Raw genomic sequence first — 17,045 nt, 5'->3', positions numbered from 1 at the left:
CTTTGGCTTCCTGGGTTTTACCCCTTTCTCCTGCTCTTTCGGCCTGCTACTCTGTGCTATGCCCGTGCTTACCTTGCTCCCGGGGACTAAGCACAAGCCCGCCCGTGCTTACCTTGCTCCCGGAGACCCGGTCCCTCTTGGGAGGGTAACAAGGGAAAGTGGTTTGGTAGTGCTACTATAATAGATACCACAAGTGGCTGGCTTTAACAAAGAGAGATTTATTCTCTTAAAGTTTAGGAGGCTAGGGTGGGTGAAGGCCCCTCAACCTTGGGCTTCAGCTCTACCTCCTGCTCTTGGAGCCCATTGGAGCAGGAGATGTCTCCTTATGTAAGCAGCTGCTGCTGCTAAGGCAGACAAACCCAAAGTTGACAAGTAAAATGGCACAGTCCCAAGGTTATCAAGCAACATGGCAGGTCACTAATCCAAGTCCAGAAACAGTTCTAGTATCAGCAGAAAACATGGCAGGCCACTGAGATGAAGACTCAGCCAAATTCAGGATCCAGATGTGCCAAAAAGCTCAGAGACCGTTCTCAAAGCTTCTAATATACTGGAAACAGACCATATCCCTAAGGCAGCTACTCAGCTGCTCACAGCAGACTTCACCATGGAGATGACTACCAGTCTTACAATGGGAATAACTACATCCAGCTGCCCAGACACTCAAACCAGGCCCAGCCAAGCAAACTGTCATACTGGTCCAGTTGTGAGGATGCCCACTGTCTTCATGTTCAGGTGTAATCTATACTGAATGCTATAGTCTTTTACATTCATCAATAAGTGCTTCAAGCTGTCTTCATTTTTGGCAAGTAAGATTGTGCCATCTGCATATTGCATGCAGGTTGTTAATGATTCTTCTACCAATTCTGATGCTACATTCTTCTTCATGTAGTCATATCATATATTTATATGTGTGTGTATGTATTTGATTGTATATGTAGTCACATATATATACAGACATATATGCAACCTCATTCTGACTGAGTGACTGCCTATTGATGCATGCAGAGTCCATATAAACACAATAAATTGTTCTAGAATTCCCATTCTTCATAATGTTTCCATAATTTGTTATGATGAGGGGAAACTGCCACCTTTCTAATAAGTTATGCTGTCCACAGATGATGAATTTTAGAAGCATAAAAGACATGAATTCACCTTAATCTAAAACCTAGAAGTTAAAAAGTGATTGAACATCATCAAAATTATTGGAATTTTATACATCTAATATGTCACAGCAGAAACTTGGGCTCAGCCAATACAATCTTTACAGTTGGTTAGATGAATATAAACTTACAAATTATCTAGGAATGGGGCTAACACTGAAACTCCTTCAATGGAAGAGGATCTAAATCTGTATCATAAGTTACACAAAATAATCTCAGATCTAGAGAATCAATTTCTCAGAGTAAAGCTCAAGCATCTGTATTTGGACGAAGAGAGGTAAAGATCAAAACCCTAGGTATAATTTGATACCTGCCTTTGAAAGAAGCAGGATTTCAGAGACATAAAAGCAGATATTGTCACTGTAAGATAACAACTTCCAAATTTTGTCTTAAAAGAGATGTAGGAAAAAAGAGGAAGAAAAAATTTGCAAAGTATCAGGCAGAAGAGTAAATTACAGATCGCCAGCACAGCATATACTCAGCCTGACTTACACATACGTTATCTCTTCATTCAAGTATCATTTCAATTGAGTTATCTGTATTGGTAATGAAACATATGATGGAATTTTAACCTAAATTCAGAGCCCTAACTGTAGCTTAGGAGCCCTGGAGGGGCAATGGATCAAAAAGTTAGCTGTTCCAATCCACCAATCCACCAGCTGCTCCGTGGGAGAAAGGTATTGCTTCTATAAAGATGTACAATCTTGGAACACTGAAGGGCAGTTCTACCCTGTCCTTTAGGGTCACTATAAATCAAATTTACTCAACAATGTATTCAACACTACCCTTTCATTGACTAATTAGCTTTTGTTTGTAAGACTGTGTGTGTGTGTATATAGATATATTTGTAATATGTATTTTATATATAACAATGTATGCTGAATCACTGAGTAAATTTTTGGTAGGTATAGATGGATGCTGATAAATTATTATGTGGGGCACATATGTCCCAATGGACTACGGTGGTAGGGTAAGAGGGATGAGGCATAGAAAAAATATTCATTTGAATATTACCCAATCTTGAATACCACACTTTCCCACTGACACACACAAAACAAAACGCAATGCAACCACTGCCGTGGAGTCAGATCCAACTCATAGTGACCCCTCCTTGGGTTTCCGAAGCAATATCACTACGGAAGTTGAATGCTCTACCTTCCTTCCAAGGAGTAGCTGATGGGTTTGAACCGCCAGCCTTCTGGTTAGCAGTCAAATGCCTTAGGCACTATGACACACAGTAAACACTAAATATTCTTACAAGCCTTATTTCAGTGTGCAGAAGTTCAAAGAAACAAACGTTTTACACAATCACTCCTCCAGGATGCACCACCTCATACAATAAGCTCTGAAACAACAGCAACTGAACATAACAACGAACTTCCTTCTGCTTCATTCAGCTACACAAGCATCTGACCTGAGACAGCACATACTATATATGTGGGGAAAAAAGCCTCCCAAGAAACCTCAGAGGCAGAAAGTGTAAGTGGTACTTATTTATACTACAGGTTATGAAAGCGTTAAACTGAATAGAAAGATACTGTGTACACAAAGACTCTCTGCCAGTTACCCTTTCTGGGAATTGGCCCACAGATTTTTCAAAGTTAGAAAAAATTGCGTGACCAAATTTATGCATTAGAAAGGATTATTGTGAGGCCCTAGGTGGGACAAATGGTTAAGCGTTCAATTACTAGCTGAAAATTCATGGATTCAAACCTATCCAAGGGCACCTCAGAAGACAGGTCTGGCAATCTACTTCTGAAAGGTCATGGTGCTGAAAACTCTGAACAGTTTCTACTCAAGGGTTTGTCATGAATCTGAGTCAACTCCACAGCAACTAAGAACAACAAAGGATTTCTCAAGCTCTGAATACCTGCCAACAAAAGGCTTGCAGATAATTTTCTCTAACAGCTACTAACTTTTAGTGAAATATAGTTAAGGAAAACAATATTAAACTGCAATTTAATAATAACAAAAAAGGAAATACAGCTGAAAACCCCAAATTTCTTGAGAGAAAGAATGGCAGGGGAAGTGTTTTTTATTGTTGTTGTTTGTTTCCACTTTCACTTTGAAATCATTTCAGACTTATAAAAAAAAAAAAAAAAAGCAAAAATAATGATGTTTCCTGTATACTTTTTACCCAGTTTCTACAAAGGTTAACAGAGTATTACTAACATCTATAGTACAATTACCAAAACTTGGTAAGTAAACATTAATTCAATACCTAACTAATCTACCAATTTCCATCTTACTTTGCCAAATGTGTCACTAATGTTCCTTTTCTGTTCCAGAATCCCATCCAGGATACAGAAGCAAATTTAAATGTCTGTCATGTATCCTCAATCTCTTCCAACCCAATATGGGGCAGTATGACCTTAACACTTTTGAATTACTGGCCAGTTATTTCATAAAGTGTCCTTCAATTTGGATTTGTCTGGAATTTTGTGATTAAATTCAGGTTATGCATTTTTGGCAAAAATACTAAAGAAGCAATGGTATACTTTTTTTTAATGCATTGTATCAAGAAGTACATGCTATCAATACATCTCATTACTAAACTCATCTGATTACTTAGTTCATGTGTTATCTGCCACGTTTCTCCAGTGTAAGATTATTGTTTTCCTTCTGTAATTGTTAAGTATCTTGTAGAAAGAGGGGTACTCAGGAACTACACAAACATCCTATCATATTTTGTCCACAAATTATAGCACCCTGAAATAATTTCTGTGTTTGCCAAATAAAGATTTTCTATTTCCATGACTCTGATATTGAGATTCTGCTATAAGGAAGAACTGCCCCTTCTCTCTCCAATTACTTAGTTATTCCAGAGTGTATTCATGGGCATTTATTTTGTTCTATGTATTATCATCAATTACTATTATTATCTTATTGTTCAAACTGTAAAATTCCTAGTCTTAATAACTTACAAGAAATTATTCACCAAGTCTTATTTTTTTCATTAAGCATATTCTTATATCTACCCCTTCACCTTAAATTCTTACACTATACCCTTTTTAGATGCTTAATGTAAGAATATCTTAACTATTCTTCTAGCCTCCAAACCTCCCATCTTTAATTTTGTATACAGTTACTAGAATATTTTCATCTAGAGTTTAATCATAGCTCCTTGCTTAAAACCCTTTCCTCTAATGGCTTTCTTCTACAAACAGGATAAAATGTAAGACTCCTCTCCTTGACTTTCGGGGTATTCACAGACTAGCACACACACACACACAACACACACACAAAAGACTCAATTGAGTCAATTCCGACTCACAGCAACCCTCACTGGGTTTCTGAGGCAGTAAATCTTACAAAAGTAGATTTCCCAGACTTCCTTTCACAGAGTAGCTAGAGGGTTTGAACCACCAACCTTCTGGTTAGCAGTCAAATGCCTTAGGCACTGCACCACCGGATCTCCTTTAGACTTGCACAATCAATGCTCATTTTAGTTCAGCAAACAGTCAAGGCAACTTACTGTGTAGCTCACTTAGAAATGTTTCACCTTATAGAAATATAAAATACCCTGATTACACAGTCTGAAACAAATTTTGTCTACACTAGCCCTTTGACAACTGCTTCTATTACCCCTGCTACTACTACGAGTAAACATTTATTCAGAGCTTACTTACATGCCAGATACTGTAATAATAGAAAGGGAATTCATTTGATTTGTATGATGCTTTAAAATGAGAATAAACATCTTTATTTCTCGAGGGAAATGAAGATAAAATTTAAATGGCTGCTCAAGGCCACAGCTAATAAATGGCTGGGCAGGGATTTAAGCCTTAAGGCTGTCTGATTCCAAAACTTATATTCTTAACTCACTGAGCTATCTCAACCCATTTGAACACTAATCATTTACTGTCCTAACCTATCATCTTATTTCAAGTAAAGGTCTTATATCCCCAGTGAGATTTTAAATAATAAAGAGCTTACTCAAGAGGCATATATATTTTCAGGGACATATCTCATTTAACACTTTCCTTATCTTTATTCCAAGTAAGAAACATTCCCACCAATAGGAGACATTTCCTTCACAAGCTAATAAAAAAAAATTTGTGACCTGTTTTAGGCAAAATTTCCTTAATGTACCATTTCAAAAGTCTGACATCTACATGTAAAGGCAGGGGTTTACCCATAGTAGATGTATTATACTACACATACATATATTAATAGGCTTAATAAAGCATAGAAGATAAATATGCTTATGATGACTTAGTAAAATTTCTTAGTTTTAAAATACACACATAAAAATCTAAAGTGTATTTATTTTTATTAAGAACAAAGTACAAAAACAGATCCAAAAAACGGTGAATGGTATGTATGCTTACCTTGCGAGCAAAATCGCCTTTCCCTTTACTATAGGCTTTGTTCTCAAGGAAATCATATACACAGTGAGCCAAAGCTGGGGATGCTTTCATCATTTCAGGAGTTAATAATAACTAACAGGAAAAAGAAAGTCAAAATTGATAGGATACTGGATGTTAACTATTGTTTATAATTTTATATAGTAAAATGTTAAGAATGTATCTTAAAGAATTTTAATTTTTATATTTTGAGGATACAGTCATACAGTTCAAATAAAATCACCTACAATTTTATGACCATTAACAGTCTGATGTATTGTATATTCTTCCTATTCTGGTATTTTGACTTTCAATGCATGTAATGTCGTAATTCTCCAAATACAATTACTTTTCTGTTTTCAGGCTGTATAGCTGCTATATACTAAGAATTTCTACATTAGAAAATTGCTATGTTATTTATGTAATAATTTTAAAGTTACTATTAATATAAAGTACCAAAACAAAATACCATTGCTTTAACAACTGCTAATGATATAACTTAACATTCTAGCTTAGTTCCTTCCATGCAACATGTTTTGGCATACTGAGTTCCTTAGCTAAGAAGAATATGGTACAGCCACATTAAAAAGACACATTATGGCACCATATTGTAGAAGTGGTCATTTTCTAAATCTTATAAAACACTGATACAGATTTTGATGTAATTGAAGTTTACACTTTAAAAAAAAATGAGAACATCTGACAAGAATCATACCAATGATATCAGATATTCAGCTTTAAGAAAAGAGCAGGTAAAGGTAAATACTATCAGAGATTTATATAGTTTTTGGTATTCTTTAAGTACATAATAATGCAAAAAATTACAACTATTGTTATAAACAAACACAATCAGAGTTACACTTTACAACAGAGAGAAAGAAATATCCAGTATTAGATAAATTTCATGAAATTTTAAGGCAAGGTTTGGCATACTTTTTCTATAAAGGGTCAGACAGTAAATTATTCTAGGCTTTGTGGTCCAAAGTCTCTGATGCAAATACTCAATGGTACTGTTATAATGCAAAAAAAACAGTCTAATCCAATAGTAAATGAGTAAGTGTGGCTGTGCACCAATAAAACTGTTAATAAAAGAGGTAGTAGACTAGATTTTGTCAGCAGGCTGTTTGCTGATCTCTGTTCTAAAGGTGGAGTGGGGAGCTAAGTAATAGAATACTGTATACTTGGGCTGATGCCTTGCCTCATAAGTGAGAAAGTTTTACAGAACAATAATTAATATAAAAAATGATAAAGTGATATTATTATTACTATTATATCTGGCATCTGAGCACTCGGATCAAAAACAAAGTTATTTCTGGAATTCATTTATGTAATCAGTAACTTGTAAGACATGTTTTGTTATTCCATAAAAGAAATCGACATGTCCAGATGTACACACTAGAAATAGTCCCTCAGATCTAGTCTTCTCTAGAACTATCTTATAATTTTAGAATCCTTAAAATCATTCTGAGTCATGGGAAGCAGCTACAAACATTTCTGAGAACTAAAATCTGCTAGTCTTGGGTACAGAGTCCTCAGGTGGCGTAAATGGTTAAATGCTTGGCTAATAGCTGAGAGGTTGGCAGTTCAAATTCACCCACAGATACCTCAGAAGAAAGACCTGATAATCTATTTCTGAAAGATCACAGCCACTGAAAACCCTATGGAGAGATGCACCCCTTAGAACAGTCAGCCATGAGACACCAGACAGGCCACATTCACATAGAAGGAAAGCTGGACAGACAGGAATGCGTAGAAATGTTAAGAAGTGCACAGGGAGCAAGCAGGTAGTTCACAGTGATGAGATGCAAGGAAGGAGAGTTTTTTACAGTTGGGGATGGCAGGGTGTGAAATCAAGTGTGCATGAACTGTTGAATAGAAAATAAATTTGCTTTGTAAATTTGCACCCAAAGTCCAGTAAAACTTAAAAAAAAATCCTATTATTCTAAAAGACAAGAAGTTATCAGGAGCTGGAATATACTCAACACCAACTAGTTTTGTTAGTTTATTTTAAAGCTTTGGATATAACATAATGAGCTACCACCTACTGATTTAGAAACATTTAACTGTTTAATCTATCATAAAATACCTACACTTTGCAATAATCTAGAAGTGATGAGTATATATGTGTGTTCATTCAAACATGAAAGCAGCAACATTCCTAACAGTGAGTATGTAGAAAATCTGCTATATCTGTGTGCTGTATTAAAAATTTTTCATTTAAATATAACAACAAATTAAATATGTATTTAAAGTATAGTAATATAAATTAAATGTAAATTTAAATATAAAAATAAAAAACATGGGCTTACCTGCAAATATGAATTTAGATCTTTTTTTCTCTTTTCTAAAAAATCTCTATCCATATTATTAAATGTCTTTTTACCAGGAAGCTTCAATATGCTTGATAGATTTTCAAACTATAAGACAAAATACATTTAACAGTCTTCTTCAGTTATTCATAAGAGAAAAAAATCTTCCAAGTGCCAATTTCTCTTAATATAAAAAACATCTTAAATAATTGTAATATGCTTTGTTATATTACGAAAACTTCAAAAATAGAAAAATATTGCCCAATATGTCCAAAACACAGTTTTAATGTTATTTATAATAAATATTTCAACTAAGATTGAAAATGAAGATAATTGATGAAGCTAGGTGATTGGCACATGAGGTTTCATTATATTATTCTTTCTTAATTTTGAGACTGTTCAAAATATTCCTAAGAAAAGGTTTAAAAAATATTTTCATTTACAATGCTTTGACTTGTAAATAAAGTATTAGCAGATAAAATTTTCATGATCAATTATGAGTTTCTATTTTTTTTTATAAGATCTAGTAAAAACATTTTTTTGTATCAATGACTCTAAGCATTAATTTGTAGAAGTAGAAAAGTCAAGTATCAAAATATAAATAGCAGCTATGTTACAACTCTAAATGTATACAATTCTGATACTTCTCCCACACCAATCTCATAAGAAACTCATAGATTATACTAAGAAAAAAGACCCATTACTATGTATCTTCATAAAATCACCAAGTAAGTGTATATAGTAAGTTTAGCATTTACAGACTTAATATTTCAGTGGACCTTTGAAACCAAATATTAAACATGTTAGCTGCTAAAACAGTGTATAGGCAAAGTCATTTAGTTAGTGACTGACCTGGCCAACAGCCTACAATTTGAAACTTGGAGTAGGATAATTTTTAGCCCCATACTGGAAGATTCTGGTAAATTATTAAATTATACAACTGATATTTGCTTGGAACTAAAATGTGAATAAATTAATCGTATATTATATATGAAAAGTAAAGCAGTTCTTTCGGGAACTGCTCCAATCGTGACAAGAAAAACTAACAAGGGTAGGCAACTTACAGAAAAAATGTTATGCTGTAGTGATATCCAAAAATCTGGTGACTCACTAAAGTATTAGAATGGATTCTCCTTGAATACCAATTGTTCAATGGAGAGTTTATCTGGTTATACGAATTAAACTTAAAAAAAAAAATCACTACTTTAAAGAGGTAAATATACTCTTTCAGGTTCCTAAGAATATTTAATTTCCTGGAATATTACTGAACTATACTATCTTAAACTACCAAGTTAATTTTGTAGAATGTAAAGTTTATTCTGGCATTACCAAGGTAAAATGACCCAAAAAAAAACAGGAAAAATCAAACCTACTGCGAGTGGATTCTGACTCACAATGACCCTGTAAGACAAAGTACTGCCCCATTGGGTTTCCCAGACCATAATCCTTATGGAAACAGACTGCCTGCCACATTTTTCTCCCTCAGGTTGGCTGGTAGACTCAAACCATCAACTTTTTTTGGTCATGTTGTTGTTATGTGCCACCGAGTTGGACCTGACTCATAGCGACCCCTCCTTGGGTTTCCCAGGCAGTATCACTACGGAAGTAGACTGCCCCATCTTCTTTCCAAGGAGTGGCTAGTGGGTTTGAACTGCCAGCCTTCTGGTTAGCAATCAAGTGCCTTAGGCACTATGCTACCAGAGCTCCTCTTTTTTGGTTACAGCAAGGGCTTAACCACTGCACCACCACTTAACCACCACCAGGGCTCCTTGGTAATGTGACAGTATCTGTTACATTGTAACAATTGTTTTCAGAAACTTTAAAATTAAATCTTATTAATGAAAAAAAAAAAAAAACTTACATAAACATCACAATAATACCAGTTGTTTTCTTTAAAGACTAACCTCTCAAAACAAACTCCTTTTTTAATTAAGTTATGTCTGGAACAGAAACAAACACATCTAACAGTTTTCTCAAATATTGTTATTAGAACAGTAAGGAAAATTGGAGAGATTTTTATACTCTATAGAAACTCAATACACTATTACATTATATTAGGATTTAAAACTTCTTCATATCCTGTATATTACCTTATATATTTTTATTCAGCTTTCTTAACAAATATTCAATATACTATTTTATATGATGAGTACATATAGTATTTTATCTATATTTATATGCAGTTGATCCAGTAAAACATAAATGTACAGTATCTACTGGAATGTAAGCTTCTGGAGGGTAACAAATTGGTCTGTCTTCTTCACTGTTACATCCCCAGCATTGAGAGCAGTGCACAGAAAGTGTTCAGGAAATATTTGTTGAATAAAAGAATGGGCAGTTCAGGCTATTACTAAGGTAATACGACAGGTAACATTTTAATATCTTTTTTATAAAATATACATATAAACTATTCAAAATAGTTTTAAAAAATGAACTTATTTTAAAATAAATGTATTACTTTAAAAGCTCTATGGAGTTTACATTTATTTATGCCCACAGCCTATACTATGCACCAACTGGTGATGTACAAGTTACTGCTTTTTTCTTCTACTATTTTATAGGGTATTTCAGTTTAGAAAATACGGCTAAGACAGAGTTAAGAGCTAAACACATTGAGTCTTATTTACAAATGGTTACTGTTTTGCTTAAACCTAAATTTTCATTTAAACTTAGCTTTTATAATTTCTTAAGCTCTGTGAGTAATCTGAACACTTGCATAATCACACATTACTGTATTTTATAGGAAATAGAGTCAAATGTCTACTTCACCTCCACTAAGTCATTTAAAAATGAATCGCACTATATAAATTTAAGTTTTAGTGCTTTATGGAAAAGGGAAATTTCTGTATGAACTGGCCTATTAATAAAGTTTTTAAACTATGGTCTTCATTTTTATTTGTCAGTCTGAAAATACAGCATTTATAGCCTTGTTGTTGTTATTATGTGCCGTGTCAAGTTGGACTCGAGTCACAAAGACCCCTCCTTGGGTTTCCAAGGCGGTATCACTATGGCAGTAGATTGCCCAACCTTCCTTCCGAGGAGTGGCTGGTGGGTTTGAACCGTCAGTCTTCTGGTTAGCAGTCAAGTGCCTTAGGCACTACGCCACCAGAGCTCCCTAATTAGGCATCTTAGAAAAAAGGAGCTCTGGTGGCACAACGGTTAAGCATATGGCTGCTAACTGAAAGGTTAGAGGTTTGAACCCACCAGCTGCTCCACGGGATAAAAAGACCTGGCAATCTGCTCCCATAAAGATCAGAGCCAAAGAAATCCTATGTGGCAGATCTGCTCTGTCCTACAGGGTCACTATGAGTAAGAATCAATTCAATGGCACAGAACAATAGAAAGAAATGGCAACTATCACATAAAAGAATATTTGATATTAAATCAAATTTTCATTAATTTTTGAACAAAAAAATTAATCTTAGTAATTCAAATTATTTAAAAATTATCATATTTGGTTAAAGTGTAGGGAAGAGAAAAATATATGAGCTATATGCTTTTAAAGCAGTATGAAACAGGTGATATTTGAAAGTAAAGCAATTATTTCTTTAATGTGGGGCAAAAATTTCTTCTATCTCTGCAAACAATTCAAGATAAGCATAAGAGAAAACATTAATCCAACAAGAACAGAATCACAGACCTATCCTAATTTCCTTACAAATATAATTTTGAAGGTTTTATTTTATTTTTTTTAATATGGGATTCAGGGGTCAATGCTTAACCTTCTGTTTTAACTAGTTTTAAGCTATAAGAAGCTTCTCTCTATCCATAAAATATTTTAATGAGATTATCATGGTATCAACTGTATCTTTTCCCCCTACCATAACTGAAAGAGGTATTTTCTCCTTAATGAAGTTGTACAGTGTCATTTCAACGCTTTAGCACATCCAATCTGGTGTCATCTTTATTATTAGCATTGTTGTTGATTTAATATCAGTTGTGTACCTAAAACGCTTGAATGAATCAAAGACTGTTATGAGTTAAAATAAATTTCATAGAACACCTGCTCCAATTCATCTGCTAATAGTTCTTTTTTTCAAGACGATAAAATAATTAAAAATAGGACAGGAAAATAATTTCTTTACATTGTTAAGAATGTAAACAATTCTTAAAAAATTTAAGAATTCTTACAATTGCTTCTATAAAACAAGAGGGCTGTATTTTGTAATAACAGAAAATATTATTTGGTTAATGTTAAATTTATTTTAGGGGAGCTCTGGTGGCTTAGTGCCCAAGGCATGTGACTGCTAATCAGAAGCCTGGTGGTTCAAACCCATCAGCCACTCCTCAGAAGAAAACTGGGCAATCTACTTCCGTAGTGATACCACCTCAGAAACCCAAGGAGGGGTTGCTAATGAGTTGAAAACCGACTAAATGGTAGTGAGTTTGGCTTTAGTTTGCTTGTTTCAAAATAACTAACAGATTGGGGACTTAACTGTTAAACTGTTAGATGAGGCTGCCTTTTAAAAAGAACTATAGCTCTGAATTATGTGCAACCCCCAAGAAAAGTAACACAAAATGTCTTACAGTGATCCCTATGAGAACTTCAAACCAAACCCAAATACTTCTGAAAGCACAATACATGCACACACAAATTTTAAAATCAGAAATATAATTCATCTTAATTTTCCAAAATATATCACTAATACACTTTGACTAGAATAGCTTTTACAGGTTCAACATTGGATTTATTAAGTGGTCAAAGTCATTCTAAAATTTATGCTGATCATATAAAAAAATCTTATTTTATTTCATTAATTTCAGTCAACATCCTTGCATCATCAAAACTATTTAGAACCAAATGTTGAATCAGGAAACAATGTAAAGTGCATAACATTTAAAACTCATTACCTGTTCAGTGATTCTCATGTGGAAGTCATGGAAGTCACTGTAACGACGATAGGTCTTCCACATCTCCTCACTGTTTAGACTGCGCCGGTGTACAGTGATGGCGTACAATGCATAGGTCTTGCCATGATCATTACAAACGCCTGCCACAGCATATGGGTCATAGTCAGCATATACTAGTCATATCAAACAAAATGAAGAGGAACAAAAGACACAAAAAGGAGGAAGATGAAGAACAAAAACAAACAAAAAAAAAAGACAACATGAAATGAAGAATCTGAAATGACAGACTGAGACAAAAGGATGTCACCAAAGGATAAAACAAATTCCCATCCTCTATATTTACATGGGGTCACCATGAGTCTCAATCTATTTGACAGCAACTAACAACAACACACTCGCATCAATAAGGTGCTGGTTCTATTACAACATAAACTAGAAGTCTATGATACTACAAACCATACAGTGATGCCTACTTTGGACTCTTTTCCCAAAAAGCTTCTAGCTTATTAGTCATGTTACCACAGTACCACCTGATGGTACAGCTTTAGTCTCTCAAATTTAATAGAACAAAAATAACAGAAACAAAACAATTATCTTTTGCATGAGCTTTTATCCAGCTGTATTCTCCTTGAAATCAACTCCACAGACAGCATAAGTCACAGATGAGATTCATGTGCTCTTCTGGCAATTCTCTGTCTCTTTTATATAATATTCTACAACTTTTAAGCGTAGTTTATTCTGTGTTTTTTGTTATTTAACTAAAAAAAATTTTTTTAAATGTATATTTCTAGTGATCTGCCATATACTACCCAAGTCAGGTGGTTTTAAAAATCAAAACTTATTCCCATTTTGCACTAATCTTAATTAAGGTGATGCACTTTCAATCTTTTTTTTTCCCCCTAACTTCTCTATCCTGTTTTCCATTTCTTTATCTCTCTGTGTTGTATCCTGTTCTAGATCATCTCCTCTGAGCTCTAAGAGTTTACTGAGTCTTTGTGTATCTGTATTTGGTGTATTTCCTAATTAATCTACTGACTTTAATATTAACCACTGTATTTTTTCACTTTTAAAATTTTTATTTGGTTCTTTTTCATACTGTTGTGTTCTGCCTTTGTATCATCTTTCTTATTTTATCTCTGTATTTTTAACACACTTATTTTAAAGTCTATTTCAGATGGCCATCGTCAAGTTCTTAGGGTACAAATTATTCCATTTGCTAGGTCTGTTGACTTTCTTACTTGTGGTTGCTGTTTTTCTGGCTTACAACTGCCTCTTATAGGTTCATTTTCAACAGGTATTGCTTCTCCCCAGAAGTCCTTTGTGCCCATGATTATGGAAGCTTTCACACTGAGCAGTGTTCTCACCATAACTGCTGGTTTCAGTGATTCAGAACCAATTTTAATATTAACACTGTAGCTTAAAGACGCTGTGGTTTACACTAATTTAAGGCCATCTGAATCCAGACACACTCATGTTGGGGTACAAGACAGACTTTCAATTTCCTGTATGTGATAGACACCTCCTCCAACTATGACCATGATAGTCCTCATTCTTGTCCCTGAAGGTAGGCTGAATTTGTCTAGTTCCCCTTTCATATCACACTGCCCTTTCTAACTCTGAGCTTTATGAAAGTGACTGGGTTCCAGCTTCCTCTGGCTTTGGTCATCCTGCCCCACTTCTCCCCTGAGGGAATTAAAATGCTATCAAAATAAAGAGAGCAGTCTTTATGCTCCTATAAGCCTCTTGTTTCAACTCCTCACCAAGTCCTTGAATTTGTTTTTCTTCACGGACTATGGCACCTGTGGATTCCCTCTGTTGTTGTTGTTGTTATCTGCCTTCGAGTCAGCCCTGACTCATAGCGACCCCTCCCTGGGTTTTCGAGGCGGTGTCACTACGGAAGTAGGATTGCCCAACCTTCCTTCCAAGGAGTGGCTGGTGGGTGGATTCCTCTAGCTACTTTTATTGTACAGTTTTCAGCTTTTCTATATGCAGACAGGCCTTCTCAGAGCAATTCAGACTATTATACTGGCCAACAGTACAAAGTGCTCTCCTATTAATGGACTGACCCATAATAATGATCATTTTGGAGCTAACAAAAAAATCTGATATTCTGTATTAGTCAATTAGATCAGTGCAGCTTCTTAACAAATTATTTTCATCACATAAAAATGAGAAATTCACATCAGCAAATAAAGTTGAACAGCAATCTCTCTCAGGTTTTCAACAAAATTTTTTTCTAACATTTATACTTTTTATTCAAAATTGTCATTTATTCCCTTTCCATCTCATATCAGTATTCCTGATTTAACAAACGTAAGAATAGGAATAGATTTTGGTCATACTGCTCTACACAAAAGGTTTGAACTGTCAAGTGGCACTACTATTCCCTGCTTGTCTTTTCCAATCAATCTTCTCCAGTGCACATTTCTCAATAGAGGTAGCATGACAAGGAAATGGCTTTGTCTGCTGTATCTAAGATAGGTTTGGGAAAGAAGAAAAAGTAGAGGACAATTAGGCAGCTAACCACAACCCAATTACGAATTAATGAGAATAAGGGGAACAGCAAGGAACAGAAAAGGAGATAAGAGAGGGAGGAATGGAAACAAGTGTTTTAAAAATGAATCATCAGGATTTGGTCACAAATTGACAGGAAGAAGAGATCGTGCCCAAGGTACATGCACACCAGGAAGAATCAGAAGGTTATTATCACAAAGATGCAGAAGACAAAAAGGTAATTTAATTTTAAAAGAAGATAGTAAGGATACATACATTGGTTTTGAAAGTTTGGTGAGAAATTCTTATAGAAATAGCCAGTAGGTTTTGTATTCACCAGACCAGTGCTACCCATTGCAGGTGATGTGCAAACTATTTGTTACCAATCCACAACCAAGTAAGAAACTAAATGTAAATCACTAAGCACACTGTTTAATTTAAGGCAAGATTACTCTATGACATAAGCAGTAAGCACTAGTCCAAGGACCATTCTTTGATTAGTACTGCTTCAGATTACAACTTCTACTTCCAGTAATAGAGATGTTAAGGCCATGGGATCTAGAACCAGAGAATCTAGAGCCCAACTGGCAAAATAAGTATGCACTGAACAAACACTCATAAATAATGCCTAACATAGGAGCTTTATTAACTAATGTAATCAGTTACTTAGTCCCAGAACAGTCCTATGAAGTAGTTCTTACCATTTCTATCCCTTTCACATATGAAAAAACCAAGATACAAAGAAGTTTAGAACTTGCCGGAGTTCCCTTAACTATTGTTGACAGAGGTGGGGCTTGAACCTAAGGTTTTGATGAAAAAGCTGCCTCTTCAGTCTCTATACAGAAATCTGTCCTGAAAGAATTAAGAATTCATTAAAAATGCCTAGCCCAGAGCTTCTATACATATTCAGAAGCTAATAAATACTTGTTGAATCAATGAACAAATGAACAAAGCATCTGAAAATCAAAATCTTCAAAGAAAAAGATCAACAATAGAACAATGGAACTACCAACTGTCTTCCTATAGACTTAAAAAATTTACAGTCTCTAAGAAAGAAAGAAAAGAACTACTGAACATCTGCACTTTAAGGAAGGTCTCACATTTGGAAGAAAAGCTTGCAAAGAAAAGAGATTCTGAAAAGAATTTTACAAGTCTAAGGTAGAAAAACATGAGAAAACTTTATCAAAAGCTAAAAAAAAAAAAAAAGGCAAATAAATAAATAAATAAAACCCTCTGTTATCAACAAGAGTATTACTTAATACCCTTTAAAAGCAGAGTAATGTTAACGTACATATGGTGAAGAAATTGAGACAGCAATTACAAATAATTTATTCCAGAAATCTGGCAGGAAACAAAATGTAAAATAAAACTCTTGTTTCAGTGAGAAGCAAAAGAAAACACAGCTCTTAAACATCCCACCCCCCAAAAAAACATTCTCACAGTAACAGATACAAATTCCTATCTTTTAAATTATCCTCATATTATAAAAATCTCTTTCAGTATTGTTGTAGATTGAGTATGTGTTGTAAGTCCATTTGGGAACAGGACTTTCTTTGTATGTTAATGAGACCATATCAACATAGGGTACATCTTAAGCTAATTACCTTTGAGATATAAAACCAGCACTTGTCAGAAGGGTCCAATCACTGGAGAAGGATATCATGCAAAGTAAAGTAGAGGACCAGTGAAAAAGGGGAAGACTCTCAACAAACTGGACTGACACAGTGGCTATGATGATGGGATCAATCAAGCATAGCAACGATTTTAAGAATGGCACAGGACGGGGCATTGTTTGTTCTGTGCAGACAGGGTTGCTATGATTCCTAACTGACTTACTGAGACCTAACAACAACAACAGGCAGAAAAGGAAGAAGAAATGGAGG

General features: G+C 34.7%; 1 protein-coding gene across 1 annotated transcript in view; it reads right to left on the bottom strand.

Annotated features, from left to right (window-relative positions):
* Positions 1-17,045, bottom strand: part of SNX13 (sorting nexin 13) — a 116,199-nt gene that overhangs the window by 23,761 nt on the left and 75,393 nt on the right. Inside the window, exons 17-19 of the mRNA XM_007946122.2 lie at positions 12,670-12,809; positions 7,819-7,926; positions 5,495-5,605 (exon numbers count right to left, since the gene is read on the bottom strand). Coding sequence (XP_007944313.2) covers positions 5,495-5,605; positions 7,819-7,926; positions 12,670-12,809 — 359 coding nt within the window. The remainder of the gene's footprint in view (positions 1-5,494; positions 5,606-7,818; positions 7,927-12,669; positions 12,810-17,045) is intronic.

The sequence above is a fragment of the Orycteropus afer genome, unplaced genomic scaffold (genome assembly GCF_000298275.1).
Source record: "Orycteropus afer afer isolate SDZICR_OR568_19922 unplaced genomic scaffold, OryAfe1.0 scaffold00008, whole genome shotgun sequence".
Classification (NCBI taxonomy): Eukaryota; Metazoa; Chordata; class Mammalia; order Tubulidentata; family Orycteropodidae; genus Orycteropus; species Orycteropus afer.
The sequence above is the reverse complement of the archived record's forward strand: the minus strand, read 5'-3'. Positions and strand labels throughout refer to the sequence as shown.